Source organism: Geotrypetes seraphini, chromosome 14, assembly GCF_902459505.1.
Source record: "Geotrypetes seraphini chromosome 14, aGeoSer1.1, whole genome shotgun sequence".
NCBI classification, from domain to species: Eukaryota; Metazoa; Chordata; class Amphibia; order Gymnophiona; family Dermophiidae; genus Geotrypetes; species Geotrypetes seraphini.
In genome coordinates, this window is record NC_047097.1 from 59,124,639 (window position 1) to 59,148,510 (window position 23,872).

Sequence of the window (23,872 nt, forward strand, 5' to 3'; positions counted from 1 at the left end):
TGCACACTATTGATGCTCTAGGCCATTCTTTTATTTCCAGAAGCTTGCTGCTTGTGTGCGTGTGTTAAGGTAACCAGTAGGGAAAGCAGGTAGAGTATAACTTGTGGAATTCTTTTAATATTTTTATCTATTTTCTGCACTCTTTTCTCTAGAGCATATGTGTCAAATACAAGGCCTGTGGGCCAAATCAGGCCTGCCTGGCCGTTTTATGTGGCCCACGGTGACTGTGCGCCAGCTTGAGGGTGATGCGGCATTTTCTTCATTGCTGCAATAGTTTCTGTGCACAAAGCTGCGGGCGGTGACTCTTTGCAAGTCCCGCGCTTCAGCCGGAAGCCTGCCCTTTGACGTGGTAATGTTGGAGAGAAAGCTTCCCGGTGCAGGATGTGCGTAGGAGCCGCTGCCCACAGCTTTGTGCACAGAAACGACTGTGGCAGTGAGGAGGAGGGAGCCGGACAGAGGAAGGCACCTAGTTGAGGCACAGAATGAATGGAGGGAGACAGGTGTGTTGGGACTCGAGAAAGAGGGAGCACAAACCGGACAAATGATAGGAGAGAGGGGGCATGAACTTGGGACATAGAATGAAGGGGAAGGGAGCATGCACCATAAAATGGAAGAATGGAGTGAAGGAAAGAGAATTGGGTGTCAGAGAGGGTGCATATGAGGAGATGAAGAAAGAAAATTGTTGGGAACAGAGAGGGAGGGAGAGAGAATTATTGGACCTGTGTTAATTATTTGGTATTTATCTCTTGTATTTCACCAGATTGTGTAGGGTTGATGGGGTAGGCCTGCATCCTTTCCCTGCTAGAGTAAGCCTAAGAAGGGGACCTCTGAGCACCCAATCCTCGCAGGGAAAACCAGAACCGATGTAAAAAAATACCCATAAAGAAGAAAGAGAAGCAAAGCAGATCAGAACACACCTCAGTTCAGTTGCAAAAGAGAAAACTGAAGGGGAGTTGGAAGTTTTGAATGACACCCTTCTGCAACTCTAGAGAAGCAACAGCTACAGTACAGAATCCTACGTCTTTGCAACAGAATTTATGCTTACATTTTTATTTTATTGTGAAACTCTTACCCACTTATAACCCTCATTTTCAATTGCCTCTCACTGGAGCAAAATGCTGCGCCCTTCCAAAGGTAGTTCTGAGCACTGTAAACAAATGCCCTTGAGGTTAGTCCAGGACTGTCTGGCATATTCATTTTAAGCAAACGCTAATACAAGAAACACCCATACATATACTTGTGCAAGAACACCTTAACAAGGTCAATAGTGCTCAGAACCAATTGAATGGTATTTAAAGATCACAACAGGGTAAAACCCTGAAAAATGTGCCTTTAATGTTCAGTCACTGCACTTTGATCACTACTGGTAGCGATTAATCCAACCAGTACAGCAGGGGTGTCAAAGTCCCTCCTCGAGGGCTGCAATCCAGTTGGGTTTTCCCAATGAATATGCATGAGATCTATTAGCATACAATGAAAGCAGTGCATGCAAATAGATCTCATGAATATTCATTGGGGAAATCTTGAAAACCCGACTGGATTGTGGCCCTCGAGGAAGGACTTTGACACCCCTGCTATACTGGTTGGATTAATCGCTACCAGTAGTGTTCAAAGTGCAGTGACTGAACATTAAAGGCACATTTTTCAGGGTTTTACCCTGTTGTGATCTTTAAATACCATTCAATTGGTTCTGAGCACTATTGGCATTGTCAAGGCGTTCTTGCACAAGTATATGTGTGGGTGTTTCTTGAATTAGCATTTGCTCCACGTATCCCCCCACCTGGTTATTTATATATCTTAGCCCAAATTTTTTTGTTTGGATACTCATTTTAAGACCTGCTCAGTTTACTGGTTTTACAAATTACTTTTTTTTTTTTTAAACCACAGTGTTAATATGAAAATGAGAAACGGGATCTAAAAAAAAGTGTTGTACTAGGTCAGACATGGCCAACTCCGGTCCTTGAGGGCCGGAATCCAATCGGATTTTCAGGATTTCCCCAATGAATATGCATGAGATCTATTTGCAAGCACTGCTTTCAATGCATATTCATTGGGGGAAATCCTGAAAACCCGACTGGATTGTGGCCCTCGAGATCCCTGGTTTAAATGATCAATGACATGATAGGGGTGACCTATGGGAATACTTGATCACAGCAGAAAGCCACTGTATTGATAAGTACTGACTGTGTAAGACAGAATAGTTGGTGGAGATGTACCTAAACAGTCGTAGCATCTTGCTTCAGGACCTACAAATGCATCACAATCATAACAGGCCTAGCTTAAATTAGTGTGGAAACATGCAGCATCTATCTGCATGTCCTGGTGCTGCAAAACATGCTGGTTTTCTCCTGCATCTGTCAGGAGTTATGTGAAACCACAAACATCAACTCTGCCTTTTGATCTTCCTCCTGTGCTGGGCTTTGGCCTCCAAGTCACTTTATAGTTCATATGGGTGCTTCCTTCAAAGCAGTGCTTCTCAACCCAGTCAGGGTTTCAGGATATCCACCATAAAGAGACGAGAGACAGATCTATGCAGTGGAGGCAGGCAGTGAATGCGAATCTCTCTCATGCATATTCATTATGGATATCCTGAAAAGCTGACTTGCTAGGTGTGTAGCAGGACCGGCCTAGGACACGGAACTAGCATCACTGATTTGAATTTCAAGGTGACTGGAAATTTTCTAATTATGAACATTACAAGTGCATTTTTTTTCCACAAACAGGAAAATTCAGGGTATGAAGCTGTGGGGAGAGAGCTTGTAAGAAATATAGGACCACAGTGGTCACTGATTTCTGGAGTGGCCAAAGCTGCGACAGAAATTAAGCCACCGGAGAGCTGTGAGAAACAATTAAAATAAAAAAATAGGAGGGAGGGGGGCAATTGTTCTGGGAAATTTTCAAGGTATGGAAACACGCTTGCTATTCTACAAGGACAGTGGAGAACTGAAGGAAAACAAAAATCCGACTTGGTTAAGAAGAGCCACACTGGAGGCGGATCAAGCTTGTACACTTCCCATCTAGAAGATGCCTGTGTCATCCTAATGCACAATGTCTAAAGCGGCAGCAGAAGTCTAGGCAGTCAAACATGTAGGGCTGATGGCTAAGCCATAACTAGAACAAAAGGAACTGTGGAGACAGATGTTCCCGATGCAGGCTTTATGGAACGTGTAGTACGATAATCTACATCTATGGATGATGAGGATCTGACACGCTCTGTGTTTTGACCAGTATGCCTTCGTCAGGGGTTCCAGTATAATTGTATTAAAAACACATGTGTAGATATTGTGGCACAAGCCCTGAGCGCAGAGAGAGGAGACTTGGCCGCCAAACCCTCTCTTTGCCAGCACGTTCCATAGACTAAAATAAAGCCTGCATCAGGAACATCTGTCTCCACAGTTCCTTTTGTTTTGGTATTTTTCTGTAGATACATTGGGTCAATTTTTCCGGCTGACTAAGCCATTAACTAGTTCATACTTATTTTCCTAAAGTATAGGAGTGTGGGCAGAGGAACAGAGCAGGCTCATTGAAACAAATGGTCCAACTATGTTCTATTTTGTAACTGTGTCGTGTTAACAGAAGCTAGAAATACAAAATATGTTTAATACAAAAGCTTTAAGACAGACTGACGTAACCTTGGTCAATCGATATTCTTCCCCTTGCATGCAAGGTCTTATTTCTGGAAGAAGTACTCTTGCACAAGCTACTATCGTAACAGACACTTGATTTCAGGTTAATAGACCTCCAGGACCCTCTATTACTGTATTATTCTGTAGTACTGTATATCCTGCCAAGGGCTGTACACACTTGCCTTTATGTGATGTCACAAGGCTCAGTTCTATAGCAAAATAGCCTAAGAACCTCCAGACACATTTACCCAGCTCCCTCTCTAAAGAATGGCATTTCCATGAATTTGAGGACCATGAACTCCCATGAATTGAGAATATGAGACTGGCAGCCTGCTGGAAATGAGCGACAATGAATGCTTCAGCTAGTATCCCTATCCAGTTCTTTGTGAACCTCTTCTTACTAGGCAAAGGGCAAGAAAGCAACAATCGCTGGAATCCCTCAGTCCACAATAATTGTCTCTGTGTCAGATTCAGAGGCCGGCTCTGGCTTTATGCCACAGGGTATAATGGGTGTAATGGGAGGGGAGCTGCCTACAATATCAATCTCTTCCTCAGAGTCCAACAGGATTTGTGTTATCTCAGGCGACGAGTCGGAAGTCTGGGGCTGCTTGCCAGGGGAAGGGTAGTCAACAGTTTTTCTAAGCCTTGAGGTTTTGGGAGACAGCAATGAACCCTTCCCTGATTCCACAGGCTCAACACACCTTAGGGTCCTGGACTGCCACCTTCGCTTTGGCATGATGCACTGATCGGAACCACTTCTATTATGTGTCACAAGTGATGCTTCTGTACACTTCACTGGAGGCACCACAGAACCATCAGGCGCTTGCATTTTTTTTTTCCTCATCTGCCTTAGGCTATGACGGTGACACACAGCCACTTTGGGCATTAGACCACTACTGTAACCGTCACTGCAGTCCCCAGAGGATGTTGTAGTAGTCTGGGCTTGCTGTTTCTTGGAGGTGCGAGCACCTGTTGGCTTCCTCTGCGATGACATCAGTACATCTAGTTTACCTGCAAGGTTGTTTGTGCTTCCATGCGATGGAGATCTTGGCACTACGGGAGCGGACTCGGCACCCAAACACTGCATCTGATCTGTATACTTCTCATGCTCCAAAGCCATGTCCTGCTGATCAGCAGGGATGCTCCCCTCTCCTCCCTCATCACTGCTGGAGAAATGATTTGCTGCCGCCACTTGCTGATTACTGGGAATACTCTCTTTTCCTTCCTCCTCATTAACGAACTCTGCTGCTGCTGATTTAGTCATGATACACTCTTCTAGATCAGGTGTCGCACAGTCGAACTCACTGGCGTCAGAAGTGCTAAGTACAATATCCAGCAGCTCTTTGATTTCTTGTGCACTTCCTATGCTATACCCTGTTTGGCATACCTGGTCTAGGCTTTGCACTGCAAACTCAACATGGCTCTGTTCTTCTGGCTTCACTGATAATCTGTGTAGGGTCTCTGAGGTGGTTTCAGTTGCCGATACAAAGGAGGTCTTGCTATTGGAGCTTGCAGGGTTGACCTCCAGGAACTGGCCTACTGCGGTATCCACCTCTCTGACCAATATAGGGAGACAAGTGCCATTCTGGCTCTGGTTTTGCTCCTCTGGTTCTATTTCATGGACCACCTCCCAGCAAGCACTGTTAATGCGCTTCCTCAGTTTCATGCGTCCCACAGGACTCTCATCTCCAGAGGTATCACTGCTAGTGCTCTGTTTCCTAGCTATGCAGGGGTTTTTGATAAAGGTTTTTCTCTGGGTAGTAGGCGACAGCTCTGAATGGGATGTCTTGTAACAGAGGTTAGTGAAGTGGATGGGAAAGATCACTGCGGCATTACAACTGGTGAGGTCAGAAGTTTCTGGTACAGAGAGGGCCAGGTTGGTGTGGTCAAAGGGGTCACCCATTTCAGGAAGGACCAAGCTAGCAGGATCAGAATCAGATGAGACCTCTGGCTTGGGAAGGGCCAGGCTGTTGTAGTCAGATGATGGGGCTAGCTCCGCATATGAGAGTCTATTAAGATCAGGTTCACTTTTGCACTGTAGGCAGACTTTGGCTACTTCCTGCAGTGGCGTGCTCTGTTCCCTGGCATACTCAGACATGGACTCTGAACCCTCCAGGACAGCAACAAAGGAATGCTCACTAATCCCAGTGACTGTAGCGTCATGCACCTGACACTTCAAACATTTGTTATTTACCTTGCCCAGTTGCAGTCCACCAATATCTACTACATTACTTGCTTTGGACAAGCTATTCCCCAGCATGGTAGCCTTTGTATGGCATGACTTTGTCACAGAAGGATCAGTATTACTCTCATTTTGTTCATCTGAATCCCTCTTGAAGACAACTCTAGATAGTTTGTGGGAGAGGCATTTACCAGTGTCACTCTCAGCCACTGCTATGTTCTGCTTGATGCAGTCAAAGTCTTTCCAAGACAGGCCTACTTTCTCCTTTATGGCTGGTGCTTCTTGGGGCTTGAAGCAAATTTCTGATGCTGTTGCTGCCACCTCGTTGCAAGGTCCTGCTCTACTACCAACTGTGGCATCATGCACTCTCTTTCTGAACTGAGAATCGGCTGCAACAGTTGGGAGTACGACCGGAGAGATGCCAATGCCACTGCGAGAGAAGTACGTCTGACTCTGAAAACAGTCTCTGTTCAGGCGACGGCCCAGATCTGCTTTCACCAGCTTCCCACCTTCCAAACACAGGGCCTCTAATTCTAGGATACGCAGCTGGCGAGCTGCAGCCAGAACCTCTTCCACTTCGTCTCGTGTCACTTCCAGCTCCGCCGTGTATATATATTGTACTAGTCGAGACAAAGCACTGACTTTCATACCCGACAGCTCCACAAATTGCTGGGCCACTGGCTTCATGAGGGACAAACGTTCAGTGAAGAAGGGGCTGCAAGCGGATAAGATGCAGGAGTGCGCAGGAATCTGCATACCTATGGAGAAATGAAGAATCAAAATCACAGCTTCACCACACAATTACAGGAGACTGAGGGGTGGGGCAGGGAGAAAGGATGACAAGTCACTTTATCCCAGTCTCAACCCCATGCGTATACACTGATACTTTCTCTTTCATTAAGGATGTTATGGGGGAAAGGGGCATTCTGGCAAACTGTCCTAGACACTTAGGTGTGTTTCCCCCAAGATTTCAGCTCCTCACCCTCCCCCCCTTCTCCCATTACCATCGCACCTTCCACCTGTAGGATGACATCACAGAAAGTATTGTCTTTCTGCTGGCGATGCAGCTGCCGGAAGATTGTACGCATGAGGCGGGAGTTGTGATAAAAGAGCTTAGGTACAGAAGCAGCAGACATGTTGTTGTGGCTAAGTTCCAGTTTCTGCAGGAGAAACGACAAAGATTATACACAGAACACAGCATAAACCCAAATTCTCTCATCTCACTCAACTCTCATCCTTAACACTTCCTGTTCTACACTCTCAGCACCAAGACCTCTAGAGCAGTGGTTCCCAGCCCTGTCCTGGAGGACCACCAGGCTAATCAGGTTTTCAGGATAGCCCTAATGAATATGCATAGAGCAGATGTACATGCCTGCCACTTCCATTATATGCAAATCTCTCTCATGCATATTCATTAGGGCTAGCCTGAAAACCCGATTGGCCTGGTGGTCCTCCAGGACAGGGTTGAGAACCACTGCTCTAGAGCAGTTTTATGATCCAGAGGGTTTGGCTCATCAGCAATGTAATTTTCTTCAACAAAATCTCTCAATTACAGGCAGGATTGGTTTTACCTTTAATCAAAATAAATCAAGCTTTACGAAAATAATAATTTTTTTTTTTTCTCTCTCTCTCTGTGGGTCTGACATTGCAGCACTCTGCTTCTCTTCATGCACCTTCCTCATTTGAGATGGATATAGGATGTGAAAGGACATTTCAGAAGTCCTATTTTGCTTTCTGAGAAGAAGTTCTGAGAAGAAAGGACATTTCTCTGCATAAGTGATCATGTTTTGATCCAACCTGTAAGATGGGCCTGGCAACAGTTTAGAAAATATCACAGTCTTTTTCACTACTGTATGCACGCTCTCCCTATAATAGGTAATACGCAATTTGAGCTTGGCAAGATGGACATAGGATGGAATAGATGGGCAAAAAAGGGGATAACTCTTATGCAACATGTGGTGGAACAGGATGAACCCTAGATGCTATCTTACAATATTTTGAAATAAGTTTGGATAATTTCCTAAAAGAGAAGTCCATACGCCATTATTGAGATGACTGGGGAAAATCCACTGCTTATTCCTAGAAGAAGAATAAAATCAGTTTTACTACTTGGGATCTAGCTAGGTACTTGGGACCTGGGTTGGCCACTGTTGGAAACAGGATACTGGGCCTGATGGACCTTTGGTCTGCCCCAGTATGGCAATTCTTATGTTCTTAAATATAAAACAATCAAGCCATTGTGACATCACTGATGAGGCTGGCTCTTGGGCATTGGTGGAATGAGGCATTAAGACATCACAATCTCAGCTCTAGAAAGTTACTACTCTTTGGGTTTCTGCCAGGTACTTGAGACCTGGGTTGGCCACTGTTGGAAACAGGATACTGGGCTTGATGGACCTTCGGTCTGACCCAGTATGGCAATTCTTAAGTTCTTAATATGGGTTACAGAAAGGAGACTGGTACTTATATCTTCAAATACATTATGTAAGTGCCTTGTTTCGTAAATGTTGGGCAGACTTTGAAGAAACAGAATGTGATGACTATTGGCCAGTTAGCAATAACAAAAGGACTAACGTGCCACTATTATGACAGCATTAAGAAAACACATAAAACACCACCATTGACCGCGACAGTAGTCTACTGAATAACAGATTTTGGGGATTTTATTCTTAAACAGCTTCTTAAAAGCTGGAAAGAGGGCCTTATACTTGCAGAAAATTTACAACTTCAAAAGATTCATTATAAATTTTTAACAAGGATCTATATTAACCCCACTCAAACAAAAAAGATGGGTTTTCCAACAGATGGAACCTGTCAAAACTGTGGCCATTCAGAGGCAACTTATTGTATTTGGGATTGTCCACCAACAAGGACCTACTGGACTCAGGTCTGGAACTATCATGGTAATATATGTAACAGAAGATTGACAGGCTACACCGCAAACTTGTTTATTGGACAATATGACAAATATTGTTGAAGGTACAAGAGCATCGAGTTTGTTTCTAAGGAAATCAATGTTGACTGCAAAACGAAGTTTGTTACTCTGTTGGGTTGGAGACTCTCCTCCAAGTCTTACCTTATGGCGTAATCAGATGTATGAATTATTGACAATGGAAAGATTATCTGTAGAAGAACATGGGAGGCAGACCAAGAAACGATTCTTAAAAGTTATGGTTGCTTTACCAGAAAGAGTTCAAGAAATGTTCACTAATGGATTAGATTAGTGTGTCATTCTGACACGTCAGAGAAAAGGCCCTAAGAGGACTGGTCGCGAGCAGCCTGTTTTGAGCACTACCTCTTGCTGACCAGCTGCCGCTTTGGGTAAGGGAGGGAGGGAGGGGATTCGCGGCTTTGTGGCTCAGGATTGCTGCCACGGTGGTGCTTAGTGTCGGTAGGGAGGTGGTGTTTGCAGCTCAGGACTGCCACCATTTCTAGTAATTCGGGGCTTGAAGGAGGGAAGGGGAGTTTGCGGCTCAGGACCGCTACCTCTGGTGCTTTAGGGGACTTTTTTTTCCCCCTGTTGGGTGAGTGCACTGGTTAACTGAGATTCTACTCTAATTCTTAGCATTCTGTTTGCTTTTTTTGTCAACAACCCTTCTATACTATCTTTGGGGCTTGAGGTTTCTGTTGACATTTATCCATGTTTGTCTGTGCAGCAAGTGGTTGAAATGTCTTCCACTAAAAAGGAAAAAGTATGACTTCCTGTTATAGGGAAAGAATCTGCAGTAAGCATATGAATGCTTCCTTTGAATGTCTGTTTGGAGGGTCAAACGAAGACCTTTAAATTGCACTGTCTCTTAACTGTCTGCCAAATAGATCTAAAACATTCTCCAAAAGCCTTTTTGTAGTCGCTTAGAGTGGAGTTCGATAAGATTACCCATTAGAGTGGCTGATTTCATCCTGCTTGTTGACAAAATATGGCAGCACTGAAGCCCAGGGTCAGGATGAGGACAAGTGCATGCTTAATTTGCCCAGTCTAGCGCCATATGGCAGCACTGAAGCCCAGGGTCAGGATGAGGACAAGTGCATGCTTAATTTGCCCAGTCTAGCGCCATTTCAGAACCTCAAAGCTGTCCAGTGGTTCTTGGCTGCTACCGAGACCCAAGGATTTGTACCCATCTTCTCCACAGGTATGACTATATCACTGCTGATGCTCTAGTCATTTGGGGCCAACAGCCAAAACATGGGATGAGGATAGCATCTCTTTCTAAAGAGGGTTCTTTTTTCTCCTCATTGCTGAACTGGAGGCAAGGGAACTAACAGTATAGCATATGGGTATATAACTTCTCAGTTCAAGCTCAGACCAAGTCTTGCTTCCTTTATTATCATCATCGACTGTAAACCATCATGACACGTATTGGATGAAGGTTGGGATCCATGTCCACAATACGTAACCATGCTAAACGACGCATGGCTACAGCAAAGGCCGATACTCGAGACGAGAGTTCAAATGCATCATATGAGGCTTGTAACATGAAGAGTCGTAATTGAGAAAGAGTCTTAAGGATGAGTTTAAATTCTGAAAGACGAGTGGTAGAGATATCCGGGTAAAAAGATGGTAAAATCTTCAGAAAATGGTTGAAGTAGGACGTAAAGATGTAGATGTAATTAAGAACTCTATTTGCCATCATAGAGTTTTGGTATAAACGGCGACCAAACTTATCCATGGTACGACCTTCTCTACCTGGAGGAACTGAAGCATAGATTTTGGAAGGATGTGCTTTCTTTAAAGAGGATTCTACTACCAGGGATTGATGAGATAGTTGAGACTTTTCATAACCTTTACATGGAACTGTTCGATAACGGGATTCCAATTTAGATGGAATGGCAGTGATGGAATAAGGAGTCTCCATATTACGAACAAAGGTTTGTTTCAGAACAGGAGTCATAGGTAATCTGAGGGACTCTTTCGGTGGATGAGGAAGCTCCATATCTGCTAAATATTCAGGAGTATATTTAGAATCTGAATGAAGATCCAGTTTGAGAGCTTGTCCCATATCAAAAATAAATTTGGCAAAAGAAATGGATTTGGAATCAGACGCTTCCTCAGGAGATACACTGCAAGATTTAGGAAGAGCTGAGTATGAGGGAGAAGCCTCTCTAGAATATGGTGAAAGTGGTTCTGAGTCTAGATGTAGAGTCACAGAAGAAGCTGCACTGTGAGGTGAAGTAAGAAAATGTTTTCTCTTCAGGCTCCTGGATGGAGAAGTACCAGGTGTACGTGGTACAGAATGAGTCGAGGTCTGTGGTGAACTGTCTCGACGGGGTGGCTTCGATGGTGGAGTCTTCGGTCGAGAAGGGCTTCGAGTCGATGCGCGATGGTGTCGAGATCTGTGCTTCTGCTTCGAAGAATGAGGCAGAGAAGTCTCGGTATCCAATGCCAAAGACTCCCTCCGAAGCTTGGGAGCAATAGGTCTCGAATGCTTCGACCGGTGCTTCGGAGGAGGCGAATCTGGAGAAGAATCAGACGAAGAAATTTTCTTCGGTGTCCTGGATCGGCCTCGAGATACTGGAAGCTCTGGTTGTGTGACAGGCTGATCAGTCCGAGGCAAGGTCGAGGACGGGACCAATTGAGCCACTAAGGAGGAAATCTGAGTGGTGAGTATAGATTTCAGCATGTCCTCCAGCATCGGCACCGAAACAGAAGATTCTGACCTCGTAGGTGCAGCAGTACGCTCCGAAGAGGGCGACCTCGAAGGTGAGTATTCCCTTATCTTGGAGGTACGCTTGGAAGATGGACGTGCAGAGGAGTCTGGTGGCTTCTTGGGTACGGTACCTGAAAGAGAACCCGGAGACTTACCCCCCATAGAAGACTTCGTAGATGGCATCGTCTTCGAGGGAACCGAAGCAGGTAAGGTCGAGGCCTTCGAGACCGAAGCTCCAGCCGGAGCCTGGGTCGAAGCCTTCGAGACCGTAGTCGTCGATGTCGTCGGAGTCGAAGCCTTCGAGACCGGGGCAGCCGCCGAGGTCGAAGCAGAATCCGAAGGTTGCTCCATGTCTCCGAAAAGTTGAAAAGATTGAGCGCACCGGCGTCGAAAAGCCCGTGGAGTAAGAGTGAAACAACGGTGACAATCTTCTGGGGAATGAGTGGGACCCAGGCACTGTAGACAGCGGCAGTGGGGATCGGTGACCGAAATCACACGATTACACTGGCGACAACGTTTGAACCCGGTAAGAGGCCGGGACATGGAAAAAATAAAGTCCGTGTCGAACGAAAGGAGCAAATGGGCCTAGGCCCAAGGCTCACCGGCCGGACACGAAATCAAAGAAACAATTGAAACTTTTTTATTTATTTTTTTTAAGAAAAGAAAACGAAAAAGAAATAGGAGAGCACAGCGACCGAACTTAACTGAAAGAAAAGAAACAGCCGCGGTGAAGAGAAGGCAATGCTGCAGAGATGTAGAAAAACATGTCTTCTTGTCTCCGCGGAATTAAACGAACTGAGGATCCTCTCAGGAGATGCGCCCCCTAGTTCGGGCGGGAAGGCACGCGCGCATGCGCGGTACAGTGCTCGAAAGATCGAGATCTTCAAGCAAGTTTGCTTTCGAGGCTGTCCGCTGCGAGGCTCCGTCGGTGACGTCACCCATGTGTGGGAATATGCTGCCTGCTTGTCCTGGGATAAATACACATATACTGAAAAACAGTAATCCAAAATACACTTCTCCCTCCGGATTCGCGGGGGATAGGGGCAGAGCCGGACCGCGAATGGTGAAATACCGTAAATATCTTCTGGTCCTTATGTTTGAACGGAATCTATCCCCTTTCAACTTTAGAGAGTTCCCTCTCGTTCTCCCTACCTTGGAGAGGGTGAACAACCTGTCTTTATCTACTTTGTCTTGAGTCCCTGGAGGGTGTTTTCCCTTATGACAGACTCCAGAAGAGCGTTCCAGCTTTCTACCACTCTCTGGGTGAAGAAGAACTTCCTTACGTTCCTACGGAATCTATCCCCTTTCAACTTTAGAGAGTTACCTTGGAGAGGGTGAACAACCTGTCTTTATCTACTAAGTCTATTCCCTTCGTTATCTTGAACGTTTCGATCATGTCCCCTTTGTCTTCTCTTTTCAAGGGAGAAGAGGCCCAGTTTCTTCAATCTCTCACTGTACAGCAACTCCTCCAGCCCCTTAACTATTTTAGTCACTCTTCTCTGGACCCTTTCGAGTAATACCGTGTCCTTCTTCATGTACAGCGACCAGTGCTGAATGCAGTATTCCAGGTGAGGGCGCACCATGGCCCGGTACAGCGGCATGATAACCCTCTCCGATCTATTCATGATCCCCTTTTTAATCATTCCTAGCATTCTGTTTGCCCTTTTTGCCGCCGCCGCACATTGCATAGACAGCTTCATCGACATGTCGATCAGAACTCCCAAGTCTCTTTCCTGGGAGGTTTCTCCAAGTACAGCCCCAGACATCCTGTATTCGTGCATGAGATTTTTTGTTACCGACATGCATCACCTTACACTTATCCACGTTGAACCTCATTTGCCATGTCGCAGCCCATTTCTCTAGAATGTTGCACACATAATCTTATTTGACTGAATAAGTTATTCCATAATAAGACATCCCAGCAATTGTAAACATTTTTGTTTTTGTAGACACATATATTCATAGCTGATTGACATACTAAAGTCATACTACCAACTGTTCGCAGAGACACAGAAACCAATATGGTACCGTTTGATGCAAAGTTTGGTGCACCAAAGATAGTACAGTAAAACCTTGGTTTGCAAGTGTTTTCCAAGACAAGCAAAACATTTTATTAAACTTTAACTTGATATACAAGGAATGTCTTGCAATACAAGTACATATAGTACACACACATCAAATCATCAGAACTAAGCCAATGGTTCTTCTCTCTCTGACACTGGAGGGTGGTGACTGTTCTAAATGAGCGAGGTCTTGCAATACAAGTACGTATACTATTTTGTATTAAAGTTTTTGGGTTATGGAATGAATCGTTTGAGTTTCCATTATTTCTTAAGGTGAAATTTGCTTTGATTACAAGCATGTTTTCGGAATGAATTATGCTCGCAAACCAAGGTTTTACTGTACTTTAAAATAAATCCTGTTTGATCGATAACCAGCATACCTGTATGTATGTATGTATGTATGTGTATGGATTATCTGTATGTTTTTAATTATTTTGGATGTTTTATTGTTATCCACATAGAACTGCGGAATATAAACTTTTAAAATAAATAAATACATCTGGTTTTGGGGTTACACCAACATCAGTGCGACTCATCAGCATCGTTCTCGCCTGGGATCAGCATAAAGGCTGAAATGAATAATGGCAGGACTTGCCGATTGTAGCCATAAATTTTTTGCAGACTGAATTGTAGGACCAGAGTGAGCTCTCTCTCCACTTTTTCTTAAAGACTAGGACTGGTGCAGAGGAGATACGACCAGATCATCTCACACTCCAAGCCTGTCCAGGAGCTGCAACTTCTGAAAGTTTTATGCAAATAAAACCTATAGTGCCTTCTGTGACATTTTGCCTGTATGGGATAAGACAATTTTCTCTTGCTGTTTACTTTCCGTGATGGGCACTGGAATAGGGTGGCTCGTGGGACCATGGCTTTAGCAATATTTTGCCTCACTCAACACCACCAACAAGAGAGACTGGGGCAGGGATGAGATCAGTCTTTTTTTTTTTTTGGGGGGGGGGGGGGTTCTACTGGGATCTAGAGTACCATGAGCCTTTAGTTGCAACTACTCCGATCTTTAATTTTGTTTTATACTAGAGAATGACACGGGGACAGAATTTTCTCCATCCCCATGTGAACTCATTTTCCCATCCCGGAGAGTTCTTTTCCTGTCCCTGCCCCATTCCTGCAAGCTCTGTCCTCATCTGCACAAGCCTCAAACACTTTAAAATCATAAGCAGTAACATTCTAGAACTCATTGTGATGTCATAATGCCTCGTTCCACCAATGCCTAAGCTCTGTCCTCATCTGCACAAGCCTCCAACACTTTAAAATCATAAGTAGCAACATTCTAGAGCTCAGATTGTGATGTCATAATGCCTCATTCCACCAATGTCTAAGCTCTGTCCTCATCGGCACAAGCCTCAAACACTTTAAAATCCTAAGCAGCAACATTCTAGAGCTCAGATTGTGATGTCATAATGCCTCATTCCACCAATGCCTAAGCTCTGTCCTCATCTGCACAAGCATCAAACAGTTTAAAATCATAAGTGTTCAAGGCTTGTGCAGTTAAGGCAGAGCTTACAGGAACGAGGCAGTGACAAAACTCACGAGGACAGGATGGGGAAAAATGGGTCCCCATGTCACAGGATCCAGTGTTCGTTATTAAACATGCTCTAAGAACATAAGAGTTGCCATTACTGGGACAGACCAATGGTCCATCAAGATCCCAGGTAGTAAAACATATTTTATGCTGGCAGCTAAAATTAATGCTAAGAAATGCAAGGTCATGCATTTGGGCTGCAAAACCCGAGAGAACAGTACAGTTTAAGAGGTGAAGAACTTATGAGCACAACCGAAGAGCAGGACTTGGGGGCGATTGTATGTGATGATCTTAAGGTGGTCAAACAGGTTGAAAAGGTGATGGTGAAACCTAGAAGGATGCTAGGGTGCATAGGGAGAGGTATAGCCAGTAGGAAAAAGGAGGTATTGATGCCCCCGTATAAGACTCTGGTGAGACCTCATTTAGTCCAGAGGAAGGCTACTAAATGGTGCGTGGTCTTCGTCATAAGATTTGCCTGCACTGCCTTCTTGGTATGCAAATCTCTCTCATGCATATTCATTGTGGATATCCTGAAAACCTGGCCTGCCAGTAGATCTTGAGGACTGGACTTGGGCAGCCCTGACCTAGAGTATGGAATCCATAAGGGACATAACAGAAACTGCTTTGATTGTAAGCACAGAAAGGCGGTATATCAAATCTCATTCCCTTTCTGAATGGATGTGCCACCTAGCTAACTTTGTTTATGAATTTACAATTGCAAATCAAACAAAGAAAATCTATAATGTAAAAGCATAGAAAAAGAAAAAATAATACATTAAACTCAAACCTTCTGAAATAAGGTTAAATGGGAAGGATTCCAAACCTATTTAGGAGACTCTAAGCTTGCATGGAAATTTTAAGTAGAAAAAAGCATCCAGCTGAAAAAGTCTAGGAGGAAGCAATAAAAATTGATCTCATCTCCTCTATGTCTCAAGACATACCATTAAATTATAATATCCCATAAATTGCTTTTCTATTTTTAAAATACTATATTCTTTCTAATAATAGCCCATCCTTTTGTTTCAGCATCAAAAAAAACCCTGTAAATTTCATCTTAAAAGCCAAATTTTATTTCTCCCATAATAGCCCCACCTCCTGAATTTGCAGTAACCAAAAATGGCATTGCTCTCCTCTACAATGACTGGATCCTTCTTACCTTTTCTCACAGTTCTGGGGCTGGATCAGTGCCTGGCCTTGAGCATGCATGGATATGCAAGGATTTGAGCATGCACAAGTATTCAAGGCTCTGCACCAGCCAAGCGCCATAACCACGAGGATAGGTAGAGATCCAGTGATCTTGGGTAGGGTGGGTGTGGAAGACAGCAATGCTGGTTACTGCAGCACAGCAGGGTTGAGGAGAGAAATTTTGCCTCCATTAATGGTCCACCAGAAAAACCACTGTTTCTAATAATAGCCTCCTCAAGCTTAAATATTTGTGTAGGATGATGTGTACAGGTTCTGATGAAATGCAGGCAGCCTCTGAAAATTTCATTTGGGGGTCAATAGGCACTGGCAATCTTCCATCACAATTCAGTGAACTTCAATAACCATTTCATCAGTTGTTTCTGTTCACCGTTGAAAGTGAAGGAGATGCATTTAATTCACATTTAATTTTGATAGTCTATTTTCCCTTCAAATGAAGGAATTTTATCAAGGCACAATACTCAATTTTGTCCATGCTTTATAAAGTAGGACAATTGTTCCCTTCAAAAAGCTGACAAAACTAGACGTCAGACTTAGAAAATGACATGAGGAAAAATTTGTCCCCATCTCTGCCCCATCCCCACGAGCTCAGTCCCCGCAAAACATCTGATCCCATCTGCACAAGCCTCAAATAGTTATGATTTTATATTGAACTTATTTTATTAAAGTATAAAAATAAACAATATTCTGCACAATTGTCATTTTATAAATCACAAATAATGCAGAGCAAGGATCAACAAAACCAGTCTCCCCTCTCCTCCCCCTCACAAATATCCCATCCACTATCAAGAGAACTGAAGTCAAATTACTACAGAATGTTACATAGAAAAATCAAGCTAACAGAATATTTCAGTCACACATGGCAGGAATAGTGTTAGGGAGTGCAACTAGGGAAAGCATGTCAAACTCAAAGGCTGACACAGGCCCATATAATCAAGGTTTAAGTTTATGTGGGCCGCAAAAAAGCAAACACGTTATTTTTCATAGAAACTTAGGTTTATTTAGAAAAGTACAGTATAAAAAAAAGAACACAGCAACAATAAAATTAATGTTTTCTTCCTGACACTTGGCATCTCGCGAGAACTGACTGCAGCCAATCGAGGAGTGGAGCAAGAAAGCGAACAGCAAGAACACGAACAGCACGTGCCTGCCTTCTGCATTGCTCTGCCTGAACAGAAGAGCCATCCGGTGAGGGAGACAGGCAGGAGTAGGGAAAGCTCCAACTGACTTCAAAAAAAGGTACTGGGGGGCTTCATACAGGGGGAGGGGGGGTTTGCCTGTGCTGTCTACGGGGAGGGGCGGTGCCTGCCTCTGCTGTTTAAGGGTGTGTGTGCCTGATTCTGCTGCCTACGGGGGAGAAGGGGGTGCCTGTTCTGCTGCCCAGGGGGGATGCCTATGGGGGTGTGTGCTTGTGCTGCCTACAGGTTTTTTGCTCTATAAGACCCCATCCCGGCCTACCACTAGACCACCAGAGGGGGTACAGGGCAGGGTGATGGGAATATTTTTCGTAGGTTTTCCTCCTCTACAGGTGGGTGCTTCTTATGGTTGGGTACGTCTTATAAATCGAAAAATATAGTATTATCAAACCTGGCTGGCAAATATTTGTAAAATTCAAGCAAGCCAACTTCACTGTATTTTGTGTTCAAATCTGAATCGCACTGGTTCTCAATTACTTCCATTTGCATATGATTAGGTACTGATTCTAGATATTTATTGAGAAAATCAAAGAAAATAAAGAAAACTTGTCTTCTAAAGATTTCAAACTCAGTTCTAAGGCTTAACATTTTTTCTGCATATTTTTGATACGATGCAATTTCATCTAAACTTGATTTTCTTATGTTGCATGTTGGAAAGTGTGTTAAATCTTTATTTTTCAACTTCTTTTCCCAAAGAACTAGTGTACATTGGAATGCTTTACTTTGATCACACAAGTTCATAATGATTTGATCTTTTCCTTACAGTTTTAAATTCAAATCGTTTTAAGTATTTTGTTATATCAGCCATAAAGGATAAATCTTGTAACCATACTGGATAAGAAAACAACCTTGCGTCTTGATTTTTAGTTATTAAAAACTGACATATTTCTTCTTTCAAATCCCAGAATTGTTTAAGGACCATGGAGCAGGATAGCCAACGTACCTCGGTAAAGTAGGATAAACCGGAATATTCCCTTTCTAATTCACTTAAGAAAGCAGACAATTGTCGCTGATTTAAGCCTCGAGATTTTATGAAATTGATTTTTTTGACAAATGTCAACACGTTTTCCTTGTTTATTACTTTTGTGCATAATGCTACTTGATGTATAATGCAATGTGTATGATGAATCTTGGATTCGCACAAGTTTCACTTTGGTTTTTTTTTCACAGTAATGCCACAAAACCATTGAGTTTTCTAGCCATTGAGAAGGAGCTCCATCTTTAGCTATAGAAGTTAAGTTTTGACAGATGTAAATTGTATTTTTGCAGAAATTCATAAACACAATTAAATATATCCTGTTCCATTGTAGTGCCATGCATTGGTACTAATTCCAATAATTCCTCAAAAATGTTGAAATTCGTGTCGCAAGCACAAAGAAACACAGCTAATTGAGTAGTGTCCGTACTCTTGTCACAGGCAATGGAAAAAGCTTTGAAACTAGATGATTTTGCATTGGTCTAATCACTTAAATTGCTGGCCAAATCAGTAATTCTTTCTGCAATTGCATTTCGAGACAAAGAGATGGTTTGAAAAACCTTCCCACTTCCAGGACAAACAATTTCTGCAGCTTTAATTAGACATTCCTTGATTAAAATCACCTTCGGTAAAAGGTTTCAAGTGTTTAGCTATCAACTCCAACAAGATGTAGCTTGCATGCACCGCCACTTCACTCTCTTGTGATAATTTAGTAAACATGAACTGTTGTTTTTTTCAGTCCCAACTTGAGCTCTTTCAACTTTTCTTGTCTCAATAATTCTTCATAATTGTCATATTTAATTGAAAATAGGATGAGGAGAGTGTTATAATGTTACTAAGCCAGTCGTTCCATTTGCCTGCCTGGAAGGCAAGAGTTCTGTCCAAGAATCTTTTGTAGTGGCAGGCCTTTATTGTCGGATAGGTGAATAGATGTATTCTTCGCATGGGCCTAATAGAACTTGCCAGGAAACTAGGTAAGTGGGGGTCAGAAAAGACCAAATATTGATTTATAACACAGACAAGAGAACTTAAACAGGATTCGCTGACAGAGCTTACAATCTATTCAGACACACAAACAGGACAATTGGGGTAGGGAACTACAGAGGGAGTGACAAAATAGATATGGGTACTTTACAAGCGGGTTGGCGTCAGGGATCAGTGCTGGGGCCGATTCTGTTCAATATATTTGTGAGCAACTTTGCCGAAGGTTTAGAAGGTAAAATTTACGTTTTTGAAGACGATACCAAGATTTGTAACAGAGTGGACACCCCGGAGGGAGTGAAAACATGAAAAAGGATCTGCAAAAGTTAGAACAACTGTCTAATGTACGACCACTAAGATTCTATGCAAAGCAAAGAAGTGCAGAATGATGCACTTGGGGCAGTGGACTTCATTGTAAGGCCTACGAGCTAATGGTGGCCTGCAGAGTCCTTCTGGGTGGCTCGTGCACCTAGCCAGAGTCCCCTTCCCCCTCCCTGGGAGATCCGGTGCTTGCTCGCCATTCTCATTCCCAGCGGCGCTGCTCTAACTCTTCGGGCCACCGGCAGCATGAGTGAAGTTGCCTTTGACAACCCAGAAACCTGTCCTCGGATAGGTGAGAAACAGTAGCAGGAAAAAAGCTTTCCGGTTGCCAAAGGCAGTATGTTTACTTCAGTCATGTTTATCCTGGCAGCCCGAAGTGTTATAGCTGGGAAGAATGGTGAGCAAGCACAGGATAATGCGGGTGGGAGGGGGGGGGGGGGACAGCATGAGGATGGTAAGATAGATGCTGGATTGCGGGGATGGGAAGATGCCAGACCTTCAGGTGAAGAAAGGGTTGTAAAGGGGTGAAAAATTTGTTCTGTGCAGCCATGCACTTGCTGAGAAGGATGCACTTGCACTGTATCTTCTGGTTGCCCTGGTAACCAGGGAAAACATTCCAGATGCTGTACTTGCTGGTGAGAGTCAGCTGGGAGGGAGCTTTGATAGTGTGTGAAGTCTGCGTTAAGTTGTCCTGCTCTCATAGCCGAAATGTGGTTGATTCCTTGAGTGTCCTTGAAACCTTTTCTCGAAAAGTTTTAGGAAGACTGTGCGAGTATGTGTGAGGTTTAAGAGAAAGCAATCAACCTGGAAAGAAAACTGAATGGTAAAAGACAGAGGAGTGGCTGAAAGAGCAAACACAAGATGTTAGCCTTGTTCTTGGATGACTGTCTATAGAGGAAATAGGGATTTCTAAAATAGAATAAAGTTCCTAAGAAGTGTACATTTGCGCGAGAAGCTTTGATGGTTGGCAGGCTGGTAAAGCTGTTCCAAGTAATGCATAGCTGCTAGTTAAGGCTTACCAGGGAATGGTACAAGAGTCACCAGCTCTCAATTCTCACAGGCAATGTGTAAAAGGAACTCTAGCTAGGATCCTTGAATTAAAAAAACAAACAAACCTGGGATTTTAAAAGAAAAACTGAAAGTAAGAGGTTGTGAGATCTTGTTTCTATAGAGTTAGTGCAGCCTCTGATGCATAGAGCAGCATATTCAGTGCCTGTGAATTGTTTTGGGCTGACTGCATATTGATGTTTATATTCCCTGACTGTTTGCGAGTCGTGATTTCTGGGAGAATACTTTAAAAATGTTCCGAGTAGGAAAGTCGGAGACTGTTTTTGTTAAATTTTATTTCTTGGGGCTAGCTAATTTAGTTATGTTAAGGCAACACTCACTCAGACATTCCAGAAAGTGCCAGGATATTCCAAATTACATACTGTTAGGGAAGTAGATTTTTTTTTTTTAATTAATTTGATATACATAGGCTAATAGGTGTGCTGCTGAGTTTGTGGCTGGAGGTTCCTGATGGTGCTGATCAAATAGGAAAGACAAAGGTGCCCAACACTCAAGAAAGCTCTGGAAAGAGAAGAAAGCTAAGTGACCAAGATCAATATTTTTTTAAAAGAAAACAATTTAATCATGATTTTAAAAGATGTATTACTATTGTAGTTCTCCTCTTTTTTTTCCAATCATACCGGTTTGTGTAATCATGTATGTCATTGTTTTGTCTAATCTTGTATGTTTATTTTGTTAAAGTTATGTATAATTGTATTATTTGTTTTTACCCTATTTTAAAATGTATAACCACCTTGAAATAAATGATAAGGTGGTATATCAAATTTTTAATAAACTTGAAACTACTATGTTAAAAAAAGCAAACCAACAAAACCCCAGAAAATTTGCCAAGATGGGGACACTCTCTAGGGAGCAGTAGTTTATCTACTCCGCCTGGGGGTGGGCTCTCAACACAGCCCCCTCGCCTGACCCTCTCTGCACCCGCGCGCGCCGCAAACAGAACTGGCGCTCGCTGGCTCCGCCTCAACGTCCCGCCACGCCACAGGAAGCCGCGCGCAGGGTTTGTTGCGCACCTAGAAGCGCGTAGGCGGGCAGCGATGAGAACCGTAGTCTACGGCGCCAGCGCACTTGGCGCAACAGAAGCACGAGACGGAGAGGGCGGGGAAAGCGAGCGAGCGCGCGCCCTGCTCCACGAGACCGCTGGAGGCCTCAAGTCCATAAAAGAAGCTATCTAGAGATTTCATAGCATTGAGACCACGACAGACGTTACAAGTCCACCCTCAAAACACATAATAAAGTAAAGCCAGTGTTTTTAAACGTCATTAGGGGAAGTAAACGTTCAGCCCTACCTAAAGAGCGACCGTCAACTCATCGGGGTTTTTGTTTTTTTGCATTTTTAAGAGCTAGCCACATCTCTGGTGCCAACGGGCTAACATGTGCATCTGCATCTCCGTCATTCACTGTACCCACCGTCCCTCCTTCTCCGGGCCGTCTCACCTCAGCGTACCGGCCCACCGCCACAGGTACCTGCAGGGAAGCTCAGCGCGGAACCAGCGGCACGTGCTCCCGGGCCCCCACCTACAATAGCCCCGCCCCCCCCTGTATTACCTTAGTAACCGGAAGCTCCCGAAGGGCTTGGACATCTGCGCGCGCCGGTCTGCTCCAAGGCCTCCGTTGCTGCCAGCCTTCGAGGAGAGGGGACCTCGTGTGTTACTCCCTCGCTTCGCCGAGTAAATTAAAAGAGAGTGGGAGGAGGTGAATGCTGTACCGAAAAAGGTAGATGGAAAACGGAGACAGAGCAATAAGAAAGAGGTGGCAAAAAGGGAGCGGCCTAAGCTGCTTCTACCAGCAATTATGGAAATCGATTTTTTTGAGGGCAAGGGTATCTGGCATTTTAGGCGAACCATCAGCTCTGCTCTATATGTTCCCTTCCATGTGGCCAACACCAAGATCCCCCTTTCCATAACCCTACTCCTGTGACCAACACTTTCTTTATCCTTTTCTTATCCAGCATCTATACATTGATGCCCCCTCCATCACCTGCATGCCAATAAAAAGCACCAGGTATTGCCCCCTTCTGATGTGAATTCCCTATGGGTGGGGAAATAGGAAGCTTTGAACATGTGCGCAAATGAGGCTCGTGAAGGCCTGCTGCAGTACAAGCCTTGCGCTTTTATTGTTTTACTAGGCATAGAGATGCAGTTACCCAGTTCCAGGCTGGAGACTTGTTGGCCAGTCCTGGGTTTGAATCTGCATACCAGAACAGTATGGGCTTTATAGTGCCCGTCACTGTTCACTGAGTGTGGTGCAGTGGTTAGAACTACAGTCTCAGCACCGTCGGACCAGCAGCAGAGCATTCAGCATGCTGGCTGGTGCTAAAAACCTCTTCCTTGCTTTTGTAAAAAGTGGGTTAGTTAATGATGGTTCCACAATGACTCACAGGCTTGTCCACACAAACATACCATTATCCTCAGGTACAACATTAAACACACAAAAAAGCTTTACAGGGTCCTTAGAATATCCTAGGACAAGCAGGCAGCATATTCTCACGTCTGAGTGACGTCATCCACGGAGCCCCGGTACGGACAATGAAAAGTGTACTTTTGCTTTAAGCTTTTGCAAGCTTTAAGACTACCTGCACTGCGCATGCATGAGTGCCTTGCCGCCTGACTCCAGCTCACGAGGTCATCAGTTTTTTGTTTTCCGTGGAGTAGATGGGAAGTGTATCCAGTAATGATCAGTAATCCCTCCTGTCCAAAGTACAAGATACATTGAAGAAAAAATATAGAAAGGACAGGAAGTAATGAACATAAAGGGGCGAATGATGATGATACTCCTTGATGTCTTTGGTACCGCTTCAATGAAAAAGACATGGTATTTCAAACTGCAGCTGTTTCGAATAAGCAGGTAACCTGAATCGATATAGCTCTGTGAAGAAGGTTCTCAGATGGAACCTTACAACCTGTAAAAACTATGCCGAAGCTGGGCCAGTACCGAGGTCGTGCACAGAAATTCATTGATCACAGAAGGAATATTCTGCACCGATACCTACGACTGAGCGGGTAACCATGGTGCAGCAGAGTGTCAAGGGGTGGAAGACCTCAAAGAAGATGCACACCCAATAGGAGACA

The 23,872-nt window shown here is 44.0% G+C and overlaps 2 protein-coding genes across 7 annotated transcripts in view; one reads left to right on the forward strand and one right to left on the reverse strand.

The window, feature by feature from the left end:
* Nucleotides 1-1,840: 1,840 nt before the first annotated feature.
* On the reverse strand, nt 1,841-22,483 carry BTBD18 (BTB domain containing 18). 5 transcript variants are annotated; one of them, XM_033919710.1, is made up of 3 exons: nt 22,350-22,483; nt 6,821-6,968; nt 1,841-6,566 (listed from the first exon to the last, which is right to left on the reverse strand). In XM_033919710.1, exons 2-3 carry the CDS (start codon nt 6,942-6,944, stop codon nt 4,066-4,068), a joined length of 2,625 nt encoding a protein of 874 aa, XP_033775601.1. In that variant the 5' UTR covers nt 6,945-6,968; nt 22,350-22,483; the 3' UTR covers nt 1,841-4,065. The 5 variants fall into 5 exon arrangements, with proteins under 5 accessions (XP_033775601.1, XP_033775597.1, XP_033775600.1 ...); XM_033919706.1 differs by lacking the exon at nt 22,350-22,483 and adding an exon at nt 22,239-22,317; XM_033919709.1 differs by lacking the exon at nt 22,350-22,483 and adding an exon at nt 22,212-22,317.
* Nucleotides 22,381-23,872, forward strand: part of CTNND1 (catenin delta 1) — a 137,906-nt gene continuing 136,414 nt past the window's right edge. Inside the window, exon 1 of one of the 2 annotated variants that reach the window (XM_033919702.1) lies at nt 22,381-22,517. In XM_033919702.1, the coding sequence (XP_033775593.1) occupies nt 22,501-22,517 (17 nt within the window). In that variant the 5' untranslated portion in view covers nt 22,381-22,500. The remainder of the gene's footprint in view (nt 22,518-23,872) is intronic. The other variant, XM_033919699.1, reaches the window with a different exon arrangement.